Below are 22,692 nucleotides of genomic sequence, written 5' to 3'. Positions count from 1 at the left end.
GTGACTTGCAGCCCAGTGATGTGTTGCCGCCTCGGCATGCTGGTGGCTGCCTTTAATCAGGCGAGTTGGAAGGCGACGGGGGCTCGTGGTGGCGGTGGTGGTGGTGGTGCCTTTGACCGAGCGAGACCGGCGGTGGCGGTGGGGGCCTCGGTGGGTCCTGCAGGCCGGCGGCGGTGGTGCCGCGACCAGCCCCGGACCTCGACGTCCACAACCGCCCACCCGCCAGTCCCCATCTACTTGATCTGCCGAGTATTGAGCGGACGCGATAGATGTGAATGAATGAATGAAGATAGATACACGTGTCCACGCTTGCACGACATCGTCTCCGCGCTGGACCGCACGGCACGACGGTACGGCTGGGTCCTGACCTCGGGGCAACGCCGTCTACTTCGTCTCACGGCAGAGGTCGCAAACGGGTTTTGATTCCTTACCCGTACCCGGCCGCACCAGGGTCGCAAACGGGTACCCGTACCCGGCCGGGTACGGGTAGCCGTTCCCTACCCGTACCCTACCCGAAATGAGTGACAAACGGCTACTCACCAGTGACTCACGGCCTACCCGTACCCGTACCCGGCCGCACCAGGGTCGCAAACGGCTACCCGTACCCGTACCTGGCCGGGTACGGGTAGCCGGGTATCGGGTAGGGTACGGGTATCGGGTACCCGGTTGCGACCTCTGTCTCACGGCCACCGACATTCCTGATGAGTAACAACTGTGGTTGTTGTTGGTGTTGGTGTTGTTGTTGTTGTCATCATGACTTTGATCTGTTCGTGTCGCCGAGGCGCTCACACTTGGCGCGGAAATGTTGAACCGATCGTCGCGCTTATTAAATAATGATTCACTTTCCGTTCACGTCAGCTGTAAGCCTTGTTGCTATGATGATGATTATTACCACCAGCACGCCTGGTAAACCAGCAGTCTCACGACTCTTCTTCAAGGAGGGTCCTGCCAAGTGTTTCGCAGTTGGCGGGGGAGCAGGGAGGGGGTGGGTTGCTATGACTGCGATGTTATAATCCCAATGGAATAATTTGCGGAGCAGCGGTTCAAAATCTGCCAAAATGTAGGGACCCCGACGCCGGAAGCACGCAATGCGCCTCCCCCCGCACACCGCCTCGCGCAGTGTTAACCGGGGCGGCCGGCTGGGTTCGAGCCGTGAAGAACAATCGGGGGGTGCGTTGGGGGGAGGGGGGGGGAGCCGGTGATGCCGCGGCATCGACGGCGCGTTGAGTTGGCGACATTTGCGCCAGAAAGGCGCCGCGAGTTTAAGCGAGAAGAGAAGCGAGGTTTGATTTGGGGCCGGACAGGCGCCTGCGCCGCGTCGCCCGCGGGGACCCGCGGCGCTGCCTGCAAGTCGGTGGCGGCGCCTGAGGCTCGCCCAGCGGAGTCCACGGGGGACTCACCGAGTGGACGCGTGTGTCCACTGCGCGCGACCTCCTGCGGAGGGTGCGTGGGTGGGTGGGTGCGTGGGTGGGTGTGTGGGTGGGTGCGTGCGTGCGTGCGTGGGTGGGTGGGTGGGTGTGTGTGTGCGTGCGTGCATGCGTGCGTGGGTGGGTGGGTGCGTGGGTGCGTGCGTGCGTGCGAGGGTGGGTGTGTGTGGGTGCGTGCGTGCGTGTGGGTGCGTGCGTGCGTGTGTGGGTGGGTGCATGCATGGGTGGGTGCGTGCGTGGGTGCGTGGGTGGGTGCGTGTGTGGGTGCGTGGGTGCGTGTGGGTGCGTGCGTGCGTGTGTGGGTGGGTTGCGTGTGTGGGTCCGTGCGTGTGTGGGTGGGTTGTGTGCGTGTGTGCGTGTGTGGGTGGGTGTGTGTGGGTGCGGCGGCAGCGGCAGCTGCTGGATTCACAACGTGGACGTCGATCTATGGTCGCACTCTATCCGCGTCCGTGCGAAGTGAAGGGGTTCTGGAAAGCAACACGGCTGCGTTGGTTACGGGATGATTCTTATCAATCACGTCGCCATGATTAGAGGCGCGGATTTGCGAGTGACAAAGCCGGTGACGGGTGGACATCGGGGCGCGTGATTTGTGCCCGGAAAAGAAACCCAACTTGATTTTAAGGTAATTTTTTTTTTCTCTCTGTGCGAGGTGTCGTAAGTGCCGTCTGTGCTCAAGTGTAGGCGAGAAACCAGATGCCCGCATAGCTGCCGCGATGTAACGTTTCCAATGGTGAGAGTTTCGGTGAGAGCGTGCCCTAGGTGAGAGCGTGCCTAGGTGAGAGCGTGCCTTAGGCGAGGGCGTGCCCGAGGTGAGACCACAACAGAGATCCGGGTTGAGAGGGGTTCATCAATTCTAGATTTGAAGCTTTCGTGACTGCACGGATTCATACTCTTAGGTTTTTTCGGTAAAGTCACGTGGAAGGGAAATAATAAAATAAACAATTAAATTCTCACGACGTTTCGATTGCAACACAAGCATTCAATAAAAAATAAAATAAAATAAAAATAATAATAGAAATAACATAATATTTCTATTATTATTTCTATTAAAGTAAACAATAATATTTATATTCTTATTTCTATTAGTTTTATTATTTATTTTTCGTATTTATTTTTACCTACGTGACTTTACCGAAAAAACCTAAGAGTATGGGTTCATCAAACCAGCTCTGTGGTTCTCACTCGCTCTCGGGCAGCGAGCAGTCTGACGGACAATCAAAAGAAATTCGGCCGTGGAATGCGACCCAAGTGGCTAAGACGGGGCCGTGTCGTCAGCATCGGAGTGAATTCTTAATGGGGTTGGGGAGGGGGGGGCACCACCGGATGCGTCACGGGCATGGCTCTGTGACGTTGCGACGAGAGCCACATGCGGCTCCCGCGCAAATGATAATGGCGGCGCGCGTGACGCGTCGCGTCCTGGATCGCCCGACCGGATCTCACGAAGTGAAACTGCTCGACACGAGGCGTCAAACAAGGAGGGGGGGGGGGGTGGCGTTGCGTGCTGGGCCATCGTTCTCTGGTCTAGCGCCGGTGTAGGCAGCGAGCGACGTGGTTTTGTGTCCGGTGTACGATTATCATCAAAGGCACGTGCGTTTAAACACGTGGCGGGCATTCGCGACCAATGCCACCCATAATATAGGCTTTTTTTGGGGGGGGGTTAGATCGCGTAAAGATGAATGTGTCCACGCGACCACGAGGAGAGAGACACGCAGACTCCAAATATAGAGCAGGCGTCAGGGTCGGGATCAAACTCACCACCTATGTATCTACGTAGCCAGCCGTGCTAATCGGAGGCGCATACCAGGCGAGGTGGTGAACATCTCGCCACCGAATGTGGTATCGACCAATTCACTCTCATTCTCAATGTAAATCGAGGGGTGTACCACCTGGGGTTGGTGCCCGTGGGGAGGTGAGAGTTGCACTCCAACATACATTCTCTCACAGGAGACACACAGAGAGGCAGGTAGGGTCACCTGGTAGATTTCGGGAATTGGCGTCAGTGTTGGGGGTGGCAGGTATCGATCCGCGCCGGAGAATCTTTGGTCGTGGTGTTGCTTTGTTGAACGTTATTACGGTTAAAGTGTCCAGTTTGTTGTTGTTGTTGTTGACAATATAGTGGAATAGAATCAGAATCTTTATTCAGACTCGAGGAAAACGTGGCAACCCTCGGCCACCAACCTCTCTGTCTCTTATTCATATTCTTGGTTCTTTCGGTAAAAGTCACGTAGAAGGGAAATAATAAAATAATATAAATATAAAACAATAAAAATTCTCACGACGTTTCGACTGCAACACAAGCAATCATCATCATGATATTATTTTATAATTCCCTTTTACGTGACTTTACCGAAAGAACCAAGAATATGAATCCCTGCAGTCACGAAAGCTTTAAATCAAAACTCTCTGTCTCTCTTCGAAATCGGCTCGAGCCTCCCGTAAACCACGTGCCTTTCATAAACCACGTGGCCTCCCCCACTCTGCACCCCTCCTCTCGCCCCCGTGTGGAGCCGCGTCGAGGCCCCGATGTAGCCTCTGCCGATCCGCGTCTCTCCTGACCCCCCCCTCCCGTGCTCCCAATTCACCGTTCCTTTCCCATCCCTTCTCCTCGTATCCCCCCCCCCACTTCCCTCTCTTCCCGTTCTCTCTCTCTCTTTGTCCACGCGCTAACATCCTTGACTCTCGATTTAAAGCTTTCGTGACTGCAGGGATTCATCTTCTTGGTTCTTTCGGTAAAGTCACGCAGAATGGAAATAAGAAAATAAGAAAAATAAAACATTATAAAGTTATGTTTTATTAATAATGTTTTATTAATAATAATAGAAATAAAACATAATTTTATTATTTCCATTCTACGTGACTTTACCGAAAGAACCAAGAAGATGAATCCTTGACTCTACCCCCTCCGCCCTCGCCACCACCACAGAGTTTGCGAGCGTGATTGATGTTACGGCACGCGGCGGCACGGACAAGCCACGTGGGCCACGTCGCTTGTTCGCCCAGCGAAAGCCCTCGGCGGGTCTCAAGATTTCTTTCATTAGATGGTTCCCGACAAGTTTGTCTTCGCAGGAGGGAGGCGATGCTGCTGCTGCTCCTGCGTGTGAGATCCAAAACGTGGACTTTTTTTTCCAGAATTTTCGGACGTTCGGCCAATGCGGTACCACGCCACGGTTATTTTAGCGTTGAGCAAAAAAAAAACAGAGAACCCGGAGGAAAACCCACACAGAGAAAGGGGCGACCAGGGTCGGGGATAAAACCCAGGCGCTCGATGCTGTGAAGGCGCACAATCAGACACGGGCACGGGGTCTTGATGCCCGGTGTGGAGGAGAGTGAAAAGTTTGAAACTCCAGTTCTGCGGGTTTCCGTGGGGGCTCTCCATTCCAGCTGCTGTTGTGAAACTTTTTGTTGAATTTCTTAAGTGTTTTTTTTGTGTGCGTGTGCGTGTGTCCAGGTAACAATAGCGCCGCCGTCAGATGCCTATCTGTGGCTGGGGAAAGCTTTGTCAGCTGATTTTTAACTCGGCCGCTTGAAAAAAATAGACGGGAGGCCGATTTTTTTTTGTTTGAACTCGCTAAATCATTTGTGGCCACTTAAAATGAAATTGCCACTGGATGAAAATGCAATAGCTCACCACCACCACACCCACCACCCTACCTCACTCACTTTGATTTAATTTTGCCTTCAACCTTGACACATTTAAGAGTGCGGTTGTCGTCATCAATGACTGTGGTGAAATCTGAATTCAGAGGCACTGGCGTGGAGATGCGCGCGTGTGATTGGGTCACGAATACCACCAAAGAGACTTGTGGGGCCCACTTTGAGGCCATGTGCGGTGTCGAAGGCTCGCTGACAGGAACGTCACGGGCGGGACAAACAACACAGGTGCCATGGTGTTGACTGACTTGAGATGACCGGCAGATGCGTCAGCTGTGACTCCTTACCGTGCTAGCTTGCTGTGTTTTAGCCACCCCGCGCTCCGCCCGTTGTTGTGAGCGTCGCTCCTCTGCCCTCCGTTGTTGCTGGAGGGCGACTGTCTCCAACTGCCCAGCAGCAGCAGCGTCCTTCACGAGCCTCCTCCTCCACAGAGGCCGATCTTGACACCGCTGGTACCGGTCGTCGGCAAGTCCACTCAGCTCCACATCCTCCCGTACCGCATCAGTCCATCTCTTCTCCAGCCCGTGTCGTGACCATTTAGCCCCCCTCGCTCTCTAGAGAAACGTTGGCCTAATCATCATCATCATCACGTACCATGGGCAGATAGCACGTAGGTGTTCCACTGGACATGTTGTCATTTGTCTCCACCTGTCTTGTGCCAATATGCTTCAGTAGTGACCACATCTTTCTGTCACCCGATATTTGTAGAGATCTATGGATACCCAAGTGAGCTTGGGGGGAGGGGGAATCATGATATTTTGTTATCAGGGGTGTCAGAGCACATGCCCAACACACTTAAGCGGGTAGCAACCAACTGCACTCTTGAATGTGTATTAAATGAGAGTTAATACGTTTGTTAAATCGAGCATGGTGATAAGAACTTGAGAAAAGACGAAAATGGGGGAGGGCATTTTCAAAGCGGAGCCATGCGAGAGGAGAGCAGAAAGAAAAAGATTGTGGGCTGCAGTGTGGTGAGTGGGTGAGTGTGTGGTGAGTGAGTGGGTGAGTGGGTGAGTGTGTGGTGAGTGAGTGGGTGAGTGGGTGAGTGTGTGGTGAGTGAGTGGGTGAGTGGGTGAGTGTGTGGTGAGTGAGTGGGTGAGTGGGTGAGTGTGTGGTGAGTGAGTGGGTGAGTGGGTGAGTGTTGTTGTGACCTGCAGTGTGGTGAGTGGGTGAGTGTGTGGTGAGTGAGTGGGTGAGTGGGTGAGTGTGTTGTTGTGACCTGCAGTGTGGTGAGTGGGTGAGTGTGTGGTGAGTGAGTGGGTGAGTGGGTGAGTGTGTGGTGAGTGAGTGGGTGAGTGGGTGAGTGTTGTTGTGACCTGCAGTGTGGTGAGTGGGTGAGTGTGTGGTGAGTGAGTGGGTGAGTGGGTGAGTGTGTTGTTGTGACCTGCAGTGTGGTGAGTGGGTGAGTGTGTGGTGAGTGAGTGGGTGAGTGGGTGAGTGTGTGGTGAGTGAGTGGGTGAGTGGGTGAGTGTGTTGTTGTGACCTGCAGTGTGGTGAGTGGGTGAGTGTGTGGTGAGTGAGTGGGTGAGTGGGTGAGTGTGTGGTGAGTGAGTGGGTGAGTGGGTGAGTGTGTTGTTGTGACCTGCAGTGTGGTGAGTGGGTGAGTGTGTGGTGAGTGAGTGGGTGAGTGGGTGAGTGTTGATGTGACCTGCAGTGTGGTGAGTGGGTGAGTGTGTTGTTGTGACCTGCAGTGTGGTGAGTGGGTGAGTGTGTGGTGAGTGAGTGGGTGAGTGGGTGAGTGTTGATGTGACCTGCAGTGTGGTGAGTGGGTGAGTGTTGTTGTGATCTGCAGTGTGGTGAGTGGGTGAGTGTGTGGTGAGTGAGTGGGTGAGTGGGTGAGTGTTGATGTGACCTGCAGTGTGGTGAGTGGGTGAGTGTTGTTGTGACCTGCAGTGTGGTGAGTGGGTGAGTGTGTGGTGAGTGAGTGGGTGAGTGGGTGAGTGTGTTGTTGTGACCTGCAGTGTGGTGAGTGGGTGAGTGTTGTTGTGATCTGCAGTGTGGTGAGTGGGTGATTGTATTGTTGTGACCTGCAGTGTGGTGAGTGGGTGAGTGTATTGTTGTGATCTGCAGTGTGGTGAGTGGGTGAGTGTGTTGTGATCTGCAGTGTGGTGAGTGGGTAAGTGTGTTGTGATCTGCAGTGTGGTGAGTGGGTGAGTGTGTCAGTTTTGTTGCCAGATAGAAGGGTAAAAAAACAATTATCATATTTTTTACTGGCAAATGAGGTTCCAATGGTGAAGCAGTTAGTTGTTTTGTTGGGAATTAAAAGAGCGGTGGTGAAATATCCGGGCGATGGGCATCTACCACTTGAAATCAGGGCAATCGGAGTCGGTAGATATATATGTACAGGATATAAAAGTCTGCTTTGACAACCCCATCTCTTTAAAGTGGCCTTACCACCTTAGTTTGGTCGGTTTTCCTGCTGGTTCTGTTGTTGTTTCCTGCTGCCCATGCGTCCAGCACTGGGAATCCTCGGATGGAAAAGCGCATTATGCATTTGAGTGATTACGATTATTTATTACATCATTAAATCACCATCACCACCACCATCACCACCACCACGTGCTCTCAGCTTGCGATACAAACGAGTGCAGCTTTAAGACTTCGCAAATAAAATAAAATAAATTTCGACTTAAAGCTTTCGTGACTGCAGGGATTCATCTTCTTGGTTCTTTCGGTAAAGTCACGTAGAAGGGAAATAACAGGTCTGTCGGGAAGACAGCGTCAGACGCTGTCTTTCCGACAGACCTGTTCTTCACCTGAGGACAGCTGCTTGCATTGTGGCCGAAACGTCGTGAGAATTATTTTATTGGTTTATTTTTATTATTTACCGAAAGAACCAAGAAGAAAAATAAAATAAATTTAAACCCCAAACCACGTCCAGGTTCACGGCCAGCGTGAGTGTCAGCGAGACGTTTGAAATCACCAGGGGGGGGGGGGGGGGGCAGGGTGATGCTGGTCGCCACGCCGGTGGTGGAGCGGGTGGAGCGGGTGGCGGGCCCCTTCATATTTGTACCCCCGAGGGCTTTCCCCTAGGGGCTGTTGAACATTGTGGCCTGGGCGGTAATCAATGGACGAAGCCGCTGGCGGCGGGGTGGTGGATGTCGGGGTGGTTGAGAAAAGCGCAGCAGCAGCATCAGCAACATCAGCAGCAGCCGCATCAGCAGCATCATCAGCAGCAGCCGCATCAGCAGCAGCATCAGAAGCAGCATCAGCAGCAGCATCATCAGCAGCCGCATCAGCAGCAGCATCAGCAGCAGCATCAGAAGCAGCATCAGCAGCAGCATCATCAGCAGCCGCATCAGCAGCAGCAGCAGCCGCATCATCAGCCGCATCAGCAGCAGCAGCATCATCATCAGCAGCAGCATCATCAGCAGCAGCATCATCATAATCATCATCAGCAGCATCATCAGCAGCAGAAGCAGCAGCATCATCAGCAGCAGCAGCATCATCAGCAGCAGCATCATCATCAGCAGCAGCGTCATCATCTTCAGCAGCAGCATCATCAGCAGCATCATCAGCATCAGCAGCATCATCAGCAGCAGCATCAGCAGCAGCAGCATCATCAGCAGCAGCATCATCAGCAGCATCATCAGCAGCAGCAGCAGCATCATCAGCAGCAGCATCATCAGCAGCAGCATCAGCAGCAGCAGCATCAGCAGCAGCAGCATCAGCAGCAGCATCATCAGCATCATCAGCAGCAGCAGCATCATCATCATCAGCAGCAGCATCATCAACAGCAGCAGCATCAACAACAGCAGCATCATCATCATCAGCAGCATCATCAGCATCATCATCAGCAGCATCAAGAACAGCAGCATCTGCATCATCATCAGCAACAGCAACATCATCATCAGCAGCAGAATGAGACCCGCACGAGATTCAAAAGCGCCGCCCAGAGATCTCCCGATCGGGGTGTTGTGAAACGGAGAGATGGCCATCTGTGACGGCTTCGTCAAGTCTCCCAAAACCCTTTGAACTGGAGGAGGTGGAGGAGGAGGGGGTAACAAAGACACTAGGCGTGTGGTCGGATGGCGGTGAAGTCCGTCCGTGACGATAGGAAGGGGGGAGATTGTCTTGAGTTGTAGCAGGACGCGATGTTACCTTTTGCTGTTGTTGTCGCTATCAGCCATCTCCCGACTCCCATACCCCGAGTGTGGCGGAGATCGGTATCGAAAACACTCCGAAAACAACACGTGGTGGTGGTGGGTGGTGGTGATGGTGGGTGGTGGTGATTGTGGTTATGGTGGTGGTGATGGTGGTGATGGTTAGTGGTGGTGGTTGGGGGTGATGGTGGTGATGGTGGTTGGTGGTGATGTTGGTGGTGATGGTGGTGGTGGTAGATGGTGGTGATGGTTAGTGGTGGTTGTTGGGGGTGATAGTGGTGGTGGTTGGTGGTGATGGTGGTTGATGGCGATTGGTGGTGATGGTGGTGATGGTGGTGGTGGTAGATGGTGGTGATGGTGGTGATGGTGGTGGTGGTAGTGATGGTGGTGGTTAGTGGTGGTGATTGGGGGTGATGGTGGTGGTGGTGATGGTGGTGGTGATGGTGGTGGTAGTGATGATGGTGGTGATGGTGGTGGTTGATGGTGGTTGGTGGTGATGGTGGTGATGGTGGTGATGGTTAGTGGTGGTAGATGGTGGTGATGGTGGTGATGGTGGTGGTGGTAGTGATGGTGGTGGTTAGTGGTGATGATGGTGGTGGTGGTTAGTGGTGGTGGTTGCGGGTGATGGTGGTGATGGTGGTGGATGTGATGGTGGTGATGGTGGTGGTGATGGTGGTTGGTGGTGATGGTGGTGGTGGTTAGTGATGGTGATGGTGGTGGTGGTGATGGTGGTGGTGATGGTGGTGGTGGTGGTTGGTGGTGATGGTGGTGGTGATGGTGGTGGTTGGTGGTGATGGTGGTGGTCGGTGGTGATGGTGGTGGTGGTGGTGATGGTGGTGGTTGGTGGTGATGGTGGTGGTTGGTGGTGATGGTGGTGGTGATGGTGGTGGTGGTTAGTGGTGGTGGTTGGTGGTGATGGTGGTGGTGGTGGTGATGGTGATGGTGGTGGTGGTGGTGGTGATGGTGGTGGTGATGATGGTGGTGGTGATGGTGGTGGTTGGTGGTGATGGTGGTGGTGGTGATAGTGGTGGTGGTGGTGGTTAGTGGTGGTGGTGATGGTGGTGGTGATGGTGTTGTTGGTTAGTGGTGGTGGTTGGTGGTGATGGTGATGGTGGTGGTGGTGATGGTGGTGATGGTGGTGGTGATGGTGGTGGTGATGGTGGTGGTGGTGGTGATGGTGGTGGTGGTGGTTGGTGGTGATGGTGGTGGTGATGGTGGTGGTGGTTAGTGGTAGTGATGGTGGTGGTGGTTAGTGGTGGTGGTTGGTGGTGATGGTGGTGGTGATGGTGGTGGTGGTTAGTGATGGTGGTTGGTGGTGGTGGTGGTTAGTGATGGTGATGGTGGTGGTGATGGTGGTGGTGATGGTGGTGGTGATGGTGGTGGTTGGTGGTGATGGTGGTGGTTGGTGGTGATGGTGGTGGTTGGTGGTGATGGTGGTGGTGGTGGTTAGTGGTGGTGGTGATGGTGGTGGTGATGGTGGTGGTGGTTAGTGGTGGTGGTTGGTGGTGATGGTGGTGGTGGTGGTGGTGATGGTGGTGATGGGTGATGGTGGTGGTGATGGTGGTGGTGGTGGTGATGGTGGTGGTGGTGGTTGGTGGTGATGGTGGTGGTGATGGTGGTGGTGGTTAGTGGTGGTGATGGTGGTGGTGGTGGTTAGTGGTGGTGGTTGGTGGTGATGGTGGTGGTGGTGATGGTGATGGTGGTGGTGGTTAGTGATGGTGGTTGGTGGTGGTGGTGGTGATGGTGGTTGGTGGTGATGGTGGTGGTGGTTAGTGATGGTGGTTGGTGGTGGTGATGGTGGTGGTGATGGTGGTGGTGGTTAGTGGTGGTGGTTGGTGGTGGTTGGTGGTGGTGGTGGTTGTTGTTGCGTCATAATCTCAAAATCGGTTCACGCGATGTCGAAGCAGTTGGAGGACGGATGTCGGTTCACATGTCCATTGCTGTGCTGCTCTACGAGGGACCGGTGCGTGAGGCTGCCCCGTTGTGCCGCCGCTGCCTTGTGAACAACAGCAGCACTGTGGCCTTCGAAAGGAGAAATAAATAAAATAGACGGTGTGTACACACCTGTGAACCCCTATCAGAGCCCTACCTTGTTACAGAGCAACTCAGACCCTCTTGGTCACCCCGTGTCCCTTATACATCTCAGCGTTCATCCTACAAAGTCCCATCACAAGCGAGAAACACAAACAAATTGGCACAATTTGGCCCGTATTGCAACGTCTGTACGCCCTATGGACCTGAAAACTCAATTTCCCTGTACAAGAACATGGGGCGAAACCGCACGGGTTGACGGCTATGTGTGTGTGTGACAGGCGACGTTTCAGGCATCATAGCCTAAGAAGTTGAGTGGCCTGCAACACAAGCAATCGTCATCAGGTGTGAAATCCACAGCAAAAAAAAAACTTTCTTAAAAAAAATTTGCTGTACATTTCTCACCTGATGATTGCTTGTGTTGCAGTCGAAACGTCGTGAGAATTGTATTTTATTATGTTTTATATATTAGTATTATTTTATTATTTCCCTTCTACGTGACTTTACCGAAAGAACCAAGAATATGAATCCCCGCAGTCACGAAAGCTTTAAATCGAAACTGAACCCATTTGTATTTGTTGGAGCTCCCGTTGAATGCGGCTACGGCTAGAGACCGGCTCGAGTACTTGCTGGCTTCTGCACACCTCGCATCTGAGGTGTGGGCATTGGCCCGGGCGGTGTTGTAGACAACGGACACTTCGTGGTGGGATTGTGGCCAGGGCGGGCAGTGAGCAGGGCAGCGGTTACCGTGAGATGAGCCGGTGAGTGCGGTGATCCGGTGAGTGTGTGGCGACATTGATTGTGGTGTTGATGGTGCATTGTCTTTGAGTTGTGCGCCTTTTGGCGTCATCTGGTCCAACACCATGTGAGACTAGGCTCTAAGGAAAGCTGTCTCGGGTGTGGACCAATCAACTTCAAGGACAGTGCATACATTATCAGAGTTATGTTTTTTGTTTGCATTATGACTGCAGGTATTGTGGTCTATGCAAACATGACTTCTTGTAAAAGAAGGTGTCAGTTTTGTTGCCAGATAGAAGGGTAAAAAAACAATTATCATGTGTTGTTGTTGTTGTTGACACACGTCGACATTGATCGTGTTGTTGTTGTTGACACACGGCGACATTGATTGTGTTGTTGTTGTTGTTGACACACGGCGTCACGGGGGGGGGGGGGTGCCCTCAGTGGACCCCTCGAGGCGCGTGGGACGACCCCTGCCTGCCGACACAGCCGGTGCCAGTGAGCGACGCGGATTTCGCTATCACCGTGCGCGCTGGTGGAGGGGGGGGGGGGGACTCACGAAACTTCGGTGATGATTTCGGGAGAGGGAGGTCAGGGGGCGAGACCAGTCGAATCTACGGCGGCGTTTCTCGAACTTTTCTCGAGGACCGACTTTGGCCGATGCAAAACGTTTCCGCGCGGATCACCCAGCCCGGTACCAGTCGCGCGAAATGATTCATCTCGACTTAAAGCTTTTTTGTGACTGCAGGAATTCATATTCTTTTGAAAGTCACGTTAGATAGGTTCAAAGGAAATAACCTATCTGCGTGACTTTACCGAAAGACCCAAAGAATATATTATTCATGTTACCGGAATATAATAATACATTTTTAACAGAGCTATAAGTCTTTTCATGGGGAGGGGAGGGCATGGGGGCATTTAGATCTTAGAGGTGAAGTGCAAATTTCGATTTAAAGCTTTCGTGACTGCAGGGATTCATCTTCTTAATAAAAATAAAACATAATAAAAAAATTGTATTATATAATATTATTTTATTATGTTTTATTTTTATTATTTTATTACTTCCCTTCTACGTGACTTTACCGAAAGAACCAAGAAGAGGTTAAGGGCAGTTTAAATCGGGGTAGGCTACCTAACTTTTTTTTTTAAATGAAACACGAGTAAAACATGAATATTAATGTCCCCGAACAAAAGGTGTAAGCGTTGTCAATGTTGTGCGGATCAAGCCGCTCTTGGCATCTCAGCCCCGTGGGACCTCCTGCAAGACCGCCGGGGGACCCTGATGTGGAACCGGGGACCGCACTCCGAGAATTTTTTTTCCAAGATAGTTGTGACGGTGCATTATTACTGCCCCGCGCTATCAATCCCCTCGCTGTGTCATGGCCAGGCTGTGCGGGTCGTTTGGTGGGGGGCCTGTTTGACGGCGGGGTCACCACTCAAGAACCCGCACCTTCCACAGGGACAGGGCCCCTGTCGCATCTGACGGCTCACGGTTTAATCGGTGGCGCCCCGCCAAAGAGAGAAACCAAATCGGCACCGTCACTCCCCGCACGAGGGGCCATGGCCGCACGTCGTGACCGCGTTACGGTCATATAGCAAACAAACAAACAAAAACCCCCCCATCGAAATGTGTACCCCTTGAAAAAACGAGGTGAAATTGCCGATAAAATGATGAAACGGTGCTACGTGTTGCACGGAGCACCCAGCAAAGGCGCCAACGTCGCCTTTGCCGTCGGTCCAATACTGGCCCAACGTTCCTACGACGTTGGCGGCGCGACGTCGCGGGGACCCTCCGGCCAACGTTGAGGCGCGTGGGTTTCCGCGTTACGATTCTTTTTTTCCTTCGTGATTCATCGTGGGAAACCTTTCACCGCGGGGGTTTGGCGCGTACGCCGCTCTTTCGTCGGCGAGCAGTCCCGGGCCGCTCGACTCCCCTTGGGTACGTCCTTGAGTCCTGCGTGAACCGTGAAGCCTCTCTCCTTTATATTATTAGGTTTTGTCGGTAAAGTCACGTAGGTAAAGAATTAAAATTAATAAAAGTAAAATAAAAATGAAATATTAATATTAATTTTAATTCTTTACCTACGTGACTTTACCGAAAAAAACCTAAGAATATGAATCCTTGCAGTCACGAAAGCTTCAAATCTAGAACTCTCTCCTTTACTTCAACGCCTTGTTATTAGAACTCTACAGGCACAGCAGAACGTTGCTAACGCACGTAACGTGTGTGTCTGTTGAACTTCGTTCGCACCGTACGTATACAACCGTGTGTATCGAAGGTGCCTTTGCCCGTTTGTGGTGAACCTCAACGCGGATCCTTCCACGGTTCCGGCAACCGCTCCGTCTCGTCGTCGGCTATCACGCAAAGGGTGCGCGCGTGTCCCCGCCTCTCCTTAACCGTTCACCGTACTCCCGCTGACAATGCTGTCTCTTATCTGGAATCTAAACGTAAACTCCAAGCTGTTGGGTGTTAGATCTGCTCACGGCCCGCCTATCCATGACTGACACCTCGTCGGACATAGCGGATGCCTACGATTATCTTGGACGGGGCGAAAATAATCCTCCGCCGACATTTTTTGTTTTCGTTTTACTCGGGCGGCGGCGCACGCGGCTGCCTGCGACCCAGCGGCGGCGTGGAGGCAACGGCAAGGGTTGGTGGATCACCGCAACCGATGTTGTCAAACTCTCTTGCCGGGCGGTGCGGCACAGAGTGAGGACTTAGCCCGTTCCATCCGCACGGGATAGTGTGTTGCCCCCTCGCACGCGACGGCCTTCTCCGGCTACACCGGGTTTCTTCCACGCGCAATCGTCCAATAAGACCTTCATATATAGAGGAGTGCTTCATGTCCGTATCCAGTTCGATTTCGTCGTCCTTCAACGGCACCTTGGCTAAGTACGGGGCGAGAGAAGTTCAACGGACATGCGACAACACACACACACGCACACGCGTGTGCCTAGGCAGAAGCTCTTTGACTCATCTAGCCCTGTTTCAGCTGGGCACCGTCAGCTTGCGAGCCTGTACTTTAGGGCGGTTGCCACAAGTCAGCCTTCTGGGACTTTTGTGTTCTGCCAGGCTGGATGGCTTTTGCATGCCAATCGCCCCCCCCCTCCCGTCACCACCGGCGTGTCGGAGTTGCTAGAGCATCGTGTGGACAGAGTTGCGAAATGCTTGACCCTGAGCCGATGCAAATAGACGGCCTCCTGTAAAGTTAGATCGGCTGTTGAAGAGTACAGGTAACTCCTCGACTTACGAACGAGGCGCAACAGAATTTCGCGTTCATCTTCTTGGTTCTTTCGGTAAAGTAACGTAGAAGGGAAATAATAAAATAAAAAATAAAAACATAATAAAATAATTCTCACGACGTTTCGGCCACAACGCAAGCAGCCGTCCTCAGGTGACATACCTGTTCTTCACCTGAGGACGGCTGCTTGCGTTGTGGCCGAAACGTCGTGAGAATTATTTTATTATGTTTTTTTAAATTTCCATTCTACGTGACTTTACCGAAAGAACCAAGAAGATGAATCCCTGCAGTCACGAAAGCTTTAAATCGAAATTTCGCGTTCGTTCATTCGTTCTGAGACCATTTTATCCCGGTTGTTTTGTTGTTGTTGTTGCTGCACCGAATGTCTGACCCCCGCGTGGGGGTTTCCGAGTGAAAATGTTACCGGTCGGCCAACGGCGCTGACGAGATGAATCACGGTCGACACACAGACAGAGCGTCGGAGTACGGAGAGGCACAAACGCAGAGAACAGGAGCGGAGGTACAGGTGCGGGTTTCTGCAATTGCAGCCTCGCCGCCATTGCTGGCACAAGGGTGTTTGGCCTACTCTTCCACGCTGGCCAAGGCGTCTTGCACGAAGGTGTGAGTGCCCCACAAGTTAGCGCCAGCACACAGACACACGCGGCGTGCAAAGAGTTGGTGCCGAATGGCGTCGGGAACCCCCCCCCCCCCCCCCCATTGTCATTCTACGTGTCAGAGGCGTCACGTACGAATCTAATGATCATCAACATCATCAATCATTTTGCCAAAGTTCATATTTTGTTCTAGGTTTGAAGCTTTCGTGACTGCAAGGATTCATACTCTTAGGTTTTTTTCGGTAAAGTCACGTAGGTAAAAAATTAAAATTTACTAAAAGTAATAATAGAAATAAAATAAAATAATAAATCACGACGTTTCGGAGGTAACACAAGTCTCCGTCATCAGGTGGGACCGTCACAGCCAGATTTGCTGTATCAAGTGAGGCAAAGATTCCAAGATACAAGTTCTTAAATACAAGTTAAGGGGGGAGGAGGGGGGGGGGCTTATCTGAATGTGGTAGCCAATGAATGGAACGTATTGGGAGGGGGAGGGGGCTAAAAGAGAGTGCATGTGGAACTGTTGGACCTGTTGGTGCACATGCTAGAAGAGAACGAAAATGCCCATGTTGTTTCATATTTTGTCTTTCGGAAGGAGACAAAAACTTTTGAATTGCGTTGTTTGGCCGTGCGATTGTTAGCGTGGTTGTAAGCTGGGTTGGAAGGATGTCGATATACAGGATGATGATTATGAGACGTTGATGCAAGCCCTCTAAGTAAAGTCTAAACCGCAGAGTACAACATTGCGATCGAGAACGAAGCACGGGGCAGACTGGGCACCTGAGTCTGGATTGTTGAACGGTTTAATTGGAGGTTATTGTCGACCACTTCATCACAATGCTCGCTAGTTGACTTGAAAGTGGCGATGTTCAACTGATTGTGAGTGAGCGGGGGGGGGGGGGATATTTGAGTGTTAAAAATATAATTTTCATGGGTTTTTTAGTAAGCTTATTGGGATTCATATAATGCAACCAAACTATAATACAATTACTATACATTGAGGAGCTGTGGGTGAGCACATCTCACGATGCTGTGCAAACTCGGTGGGCATTTAGTTGAGTGTGTGGAAGTAGTGGAGTGAGATGAGAGGGGAGATGCGTACATTGATTTAACATGAATTATTCTGTAACACTCAAAATTTATTTGCTGAATTTGAAATCAGTTTTGGTGAATTTTTTATTCCATGGCGCACCGCTGGTAACTCCGCTCCTGTGTTCCATGGTGGGTGGGTGGGTGATTGGGTGGGTGGGTGATTGGGTGGGTGGGTGGGTGATTGGGTGGGTGGGTGGGTGATTGGGTGGGTGGGTGGGGAATTGGGTGGGTGATTGGGTGAGTGGGTGATTGGGTGGGTGATTGGGTGAGTGGGTGATTGGGTGGGTGGGTGATTGGGTGGGTGGGTGGGTGATTGGGTGGGGGATTGAGTGGGTGGGTGGGGGATTGGGTGGGTGGGTGATTGGGTGGGGGATTGAGTGGGTGGGGCATTGGGTGGGTGGGTGATTGGGTGGGGGAGTGGGTGATTGGGTGGGGGATTGGGTGATTGGGTGGGTGGGTGATTGGGTGGGTGGGTGATGTATTGGGGGGGGATGGGTGGGGTATTGGGGGGGGTGGTTGTGGGTGGGGTATTGGGGGGGGTGGTTGTGGGTGGGGTATTGGGGGGGGTGGTTGTGGGTGGGGTATTGGGGGGGGTGGTTGTGGGTGGGGTATTGGGGGGGGTGGTTGTGGGTGGGGTATTGGGGGGGGTGGTTGTGGGTGGGGTATTGGGGGGGGTGGTTGTGGGTGGAGTATTGGGGGGGGTGGGTGGGGTATTGGGGGGGTGGTTGTGGGTGGGGTATTGGGGGGGGGGGGGTGGGTCTGGTTGTGGTGTGTGGGGGGGGGCACACCCCTCGTCCTTTTGCCTCCACCTCCATCCTCCCGTGCGCGTGCCCAGGTAGTCGAGAGGCGGCCTTCGTGTACGCCATCTCGTCTGCGGGCGTGGTGCACGCCATCACGCGCGCCTGCAGCCAGGGCGAGCTCACCTCGTGCTCGTGCGACCCGCGCAAGAAGGGCAAGTGGCGGGACGCGCGCGGCGAGTTCGACTGGGGCGGCTGCAGCGACAACGTGGCGTACGGCATCCGCTTCGCCCGCGGCTTCGTCGACGCCAAGGAGAAGAAGGAGAAAGATGCGCGGGCGCTCATCAACCTGCACAACAACCGCTCGGGGCGCAAGGTGCCGTCACGCACCCCCCCGCTGCACCTCCACCTCCTGCACCCCCACCTCCTCCTGCTGCACATCCACCTCCTCCTCTCGCTCTGGCTCCAGACACACTCCGCTAGACATATCGCTCCTCTTTCATTCATCGCTCCTCCTTCACTTATCGCTCCTCCTGCACCTCATCTGGCTCCAGGCGCGCTCCGCTAGACACACTCTCCACTTTCATTCATCGCTCCTCCTTCATTCCTCCTTCATTCATCACTCCTCTTTCACTCATCGCTCCTCTTTCACTCATCGCTCCTCTTTCATTCATCGCTCCTCTTTCATTAATCGCTCCTCTTTCATTGCTCCTCTTTCATTAATCGCTCCTCTTTCATTCATCGCTCCTCCTTCATTCCTCCTTCATTCATCGCTCCTCCTTCACTCATCGCTCCTCCTTCATTCAGCGCTCCTCCTTCACTCATCGCTCCTCTTTCATTCATCGCTCCTCCATCGCTCATCGCTCATCCTTCACTCATCGCTCCTCCTTCATTCATCGCTCCTCCTTCACTCATCGCTCCTCCTTCACTCATCGCTCCTCCTTCACTCATCGCTCCTCCTTCACTCATCGCTCCTCCTTCACTCATCGCTCCTCCTTCACTCATCGCTCCTCTTTCATTAACGCTCTCTTCATCGCTCCTCCTTTCAACTGCATCGCTCCTCTTGCATTCATAGTTCCTCCTTCACTCATCCTCCTCCTTCATCATCGCTCCTCCTTCATTCATCGCTCCTTCCTTCATTCATTTGCTCCTCATTCACTCACCAGCTCCTTCTTCAATTCATCGCTCCTCCATTCAGCTCATCTGCTCCTCCTATTCATTCATCCGCTCTCCTTCACTCACCGCTCCCTTCCTTCACTCAATCGTCTCCTTCACTATGCTCCCCTTCACTCATCGCTCCTCTTTCATTCATAGTTCCTCTTTCATTCATTGCTCCTCCTTCACTCATCGCTCTTCCTTCATTCATCGCTCCTTCATTCATTGCTCCTCATTCACTCACCACTCCTCTTTCATTCATCGCTCCTCCTTCACTCACTGCTCCTCTTTCATTCATCGCTCCTCCTTCACTCACCGCCCCTTCTTCATTCATGTCCGTACCGATGATCCCTGTTGCAGCCTTCATCAAAGCATCGAACAAAGATGGCCACCGCATCGCGTGGCGCTTTCAGATGCGCTTCTGCGGCCGTCTGGAACGCTCTTCCTTCCGATGTTAGGAAGCCACTGGAGCGATGCACTTTTACATCATCATCTAGATTTACATCATCATCTAGATCATCTAGATTGAAAACTCATTTCTTTAAAACTGATTTTTGTTGTTGTTGAGTTTGTTGTCCTTTCCTTGCACCTCTGATTAGTACGGTTGGCTACGTACAGTGCGAAAGAAGTTCAACATCCGTGCGGACAAAGCAATGATTCTCAGGACAAATGCGCGTTGCAGAAATCGTGCAAATGCACGATTGTGTTGGCTCTGTCGCGTGGACGTGGGTTGGGGGTGTGACCAGTGGAGAGCCAGGAGCCTCCACACTTCCTGTCAACCACAGGGCATTCTGGGAGTGCATAATTTCAGCTGCATTCGTTCAACGCAAGCAAAATCCGGCCCGGTTTCGACATTGTAGCGTCTCTTCAGGAGCGTCAGGCTTGCTGGTGAATTGCCAGCGGTCAATGTGGGTGGGTGGGTATATCCTCGCTGCCCTGCGTGTGAATTAGGGTCACCGCGTGTTTGGGTTTGACATGGACAGTCACGAGATTTCTTGGCGTCAGTGTTCGGGGCGGCAGGCAATGTTCCAGGATACTGCACGGCGTCGATAATAGACCAGCGCTGACGGAGACATGCGTCCCGGTTTGGTCTGTACGTACGCACGTTAAAATAGTTTCGCACCGTACGTAGCCGACTGTAATAATCGGAGGTGCGAGGGGTGAAGGACAACAAAACTAAAATAACAAAAAGCAGTGAAAAAGGTGTCAACGGCAACATGCAATGCGTGAGGGTTGCGTATTGGTTTCGTTTTATTCCGAGTCGGCCGAGCAACGTTGACAGCCGGGGGTGAAGCGGAGAGCGCTTTAGGGCCCCGGTGGCAGTGATGCCAAGGTGAGAGAGTGCGTGGACATTGACCTCGTGACCTCATAGCCTCACCCGTGGACATGACCTCATAGCCTCACCCGTGGACATGACCTCATAGCCTCACCCGCGGACATGACCTCATAGCCTCACCCGTGGACATGACCTCATAGCCTCACCCGTGGACATGACCTCATAGCCTCACCCGCGGACATGACCTCATAGCCTCACCCGTGGACATGACCTCATAGCCTCACCCGTGGACATGACCTCATAGCCTCACCCGTGGACATGACCTCATAGCCTCACCCGTGGACATGACCTCATAGCCTCACCTGTGGACATGACCTCATAGCCTCACCCGTGGACATGACCTCATAGCCTCACCCGGGGACATGACCTCATAGCCTCACCCGTGGACATGACCTCATAGCCTCACCCGTGGACATGACCTCATAGCCTCACCCGGGGACATGACCTCATAGCCTCACCCGTGGACATGACCTCATAGCCTCACGTGGGGGAAGCCCGGAAACCCGCTGGTAGGTTCTAGAAAGGGGGCGTGGCCGGGGCGGAGCGAGGCCACGCTGGGAGCATAAAAGTGGACTCCGAGCGGGAGCTCAGGGCTGTCGTGTGGAGTGGGATCCCGTCGTGATCTCGAGTCTTCGTTGCCGCCTCCGTCTCGGCGTCGTCAGTCAGGCAGTCTGCCAGCTGCCGCCTCCGTCTCGGCGTCGTCAGTCAGGCAGTCTGTGAAGGCTGTTAATATACAGAGTGCATCCGACTCTTAGTGTCTCTGAGTCAGCCACTCCACTGGTATAGCCACAACATTTGTTTTATTCTGCGATGTTCATTCATCTCAAATTCTATGAATCACACTTACCGTTGGGTGAAAAATGTTGTCGAAAATCAATGAGATGCCCAGTACAGTGGTAAATAATAATAAGTATAATAACTATTATAGTTTTCTTGGTTCTTTCGGTAAAGTGGCGTAGAAGGGAAATAATAAAATAATAAAAATAAAACATAATAAAATAATTCTCACGACGTTTCGGCCACAACGCCAGCATCCGTCCTCAGGTGAAGAACAGGTCTGTCGGGAAGACAGCGTCTGAATGTAGGGACGCTGGACTTGCAAATCCAAAGGTGGCTGCTTCAGTCCCACGGCGCACCGGGCAGCCGCTCTTAATTAATTATCCCCACCTCCGCCGCCTTTGTCCAAGCCCAGCAGCGTCAAATGGCTTCAACCGCAGACGGTCGACTTGGCGGGGGGGGGGGGCGGGGGGGGGGGTCACGTGTGTGGAGGGGTAAAGCCGCGGGGCACTTCTCCGCGTCTTCCGAGACGTCTCGGCGAGGGGGCCCAAAATAAACTCTCTCCGTTAGGGGAGTGGGGCTCTCGCTCTCTCTCTCTCTCCGGAGCTCCCGTTTGGGCAGGGGGCAGGCCGATACCGCCGGTCGTGGCGCCAGCGAGTGGTTGCAGGTTTGCGCCCCCTTTTTTTTATTTGACCCCATTACGTTTTTTTTACAATGCCGTGAGATAAAAACGATCGCCGGTTGACCTCAGCGCCCGTTAACCCACCACCGTCCGTGATGTATTCCTCTGGCGATCGTCATTCGCGCCGACGTGAACAGGGTTGCAGCTATTCCACAATGGAGGGGTGGGTTTTTTTGGGGGGGGGGGGGGCAGGGGGGGGTAAGATCGCGTATATAAAATAAAAAACGAACTCTTCTGTTGCCTGATTAACTCTGAAATTATTAGTATTATTCGCTTTTGTCATAGTTCTTCAGTTTATTGGAATTTCGAGGGTGGTCGTTGATATTGTGATTATCACCTTTCTGTTTCGCTTCGATGTTATCGAGATTTGTGGGTGGAGTTCAACTCTTTTTCGTACACCGCTTTGAGAAACTTCAACATGAAAGGCGCTTAATAAAAGAGACGTCATTATTATTACAAACATAAATGTGTCGTTAAACCAGCCCTCCACCCGACACCGCCAATTAGACACGTTTGTCACTTAAACAAAGCGTGCCAACTCGTTACTCGCACAGCACGCACCGGCTGTGTGTTGGAGAGTAAACCCACAACAACATTTACATTCGGAGTACCTTGACGTTTCGCCGCTAATTACAACCAGCCTCATCAGGCGACGGCTAATTGAGGCAAGACTGCGTTTTTGTTTAGTCGTGAATAGAAGCTGCTCACCAGCAAGGCGAGAGCAAGAGAGCGAGAGAGCGAGAGAGAGAGAGTTTGTATTTTTAATTCACAAACACACGGACAGGGTCCCTCTTCGCTGTCCCTCGGTGGCCTCGGCACAGCCACGGCACCGCCACCTGCTCTCTCCACCTCGGCGGTGAATCCGCGGGAAACGCTCGTGGGCGCGCGGTACAGACGGGTGCCCGCTAACACCCCCCCCCCACCCCGTGTCCTGTCGACAAAGCGTGCGGCGTTGTTATCACCCCCTTCTCCTCCACCCCCCCCCCCAACCACGTCTTCGCGTCTTGACACTCCGGTGCCCTTCGCTTGTGTCCGGACAGCGGAGGCCGAGACGTAACGGCGTTGTCGCGTCTTGTGCTCTACCGTCTTGTGCTCTACCGTCTTGTG

The 22,692-nt window shown here is 52.9% G+C and overlaps 1 protein-coding gene across 1 annotated transcript in view; it reads left to right on the top strand.

Annotated features, from left to right (window-relative positions):
* The window catches only part of LOC133355656 (protein Wnt-2b-like), a 60,452-nt gene that overhangs the window by 22,909 nt on the left and 14,851 nt on the right, over positions 1-22,692 (top strand). The window contains exon 3 of the mRNA XM_061573034.1: positions 17,734-18,011. Within this exon, the coding sequence (XP_061429018.1) occupies positions 17,734-18,011 (278 nt within the window). The remainder of the gene's footprint in view (positions 1-17,733; positions 18,012-22,692) is intronic.

This window comes from Lethenteron reissneri, chromosome 51 (assembly GCF_015708825.2).
Source record: "Lethenteron reissneri isolate LAM-NWPU_2019-01 chromosome 51, ASM1570882v1, whole genome shotgun sequence".
Lineage (NCBI taxonomy): Eukaryota > Metazoa > Chordata > Hyperoartia > Petromyzontiformes > Petromyzontidae > Lethenteron > Lethenteron reissneri.
This window is presented reverse-complemented; position numbering and strand designations above follow the sequence as displayed.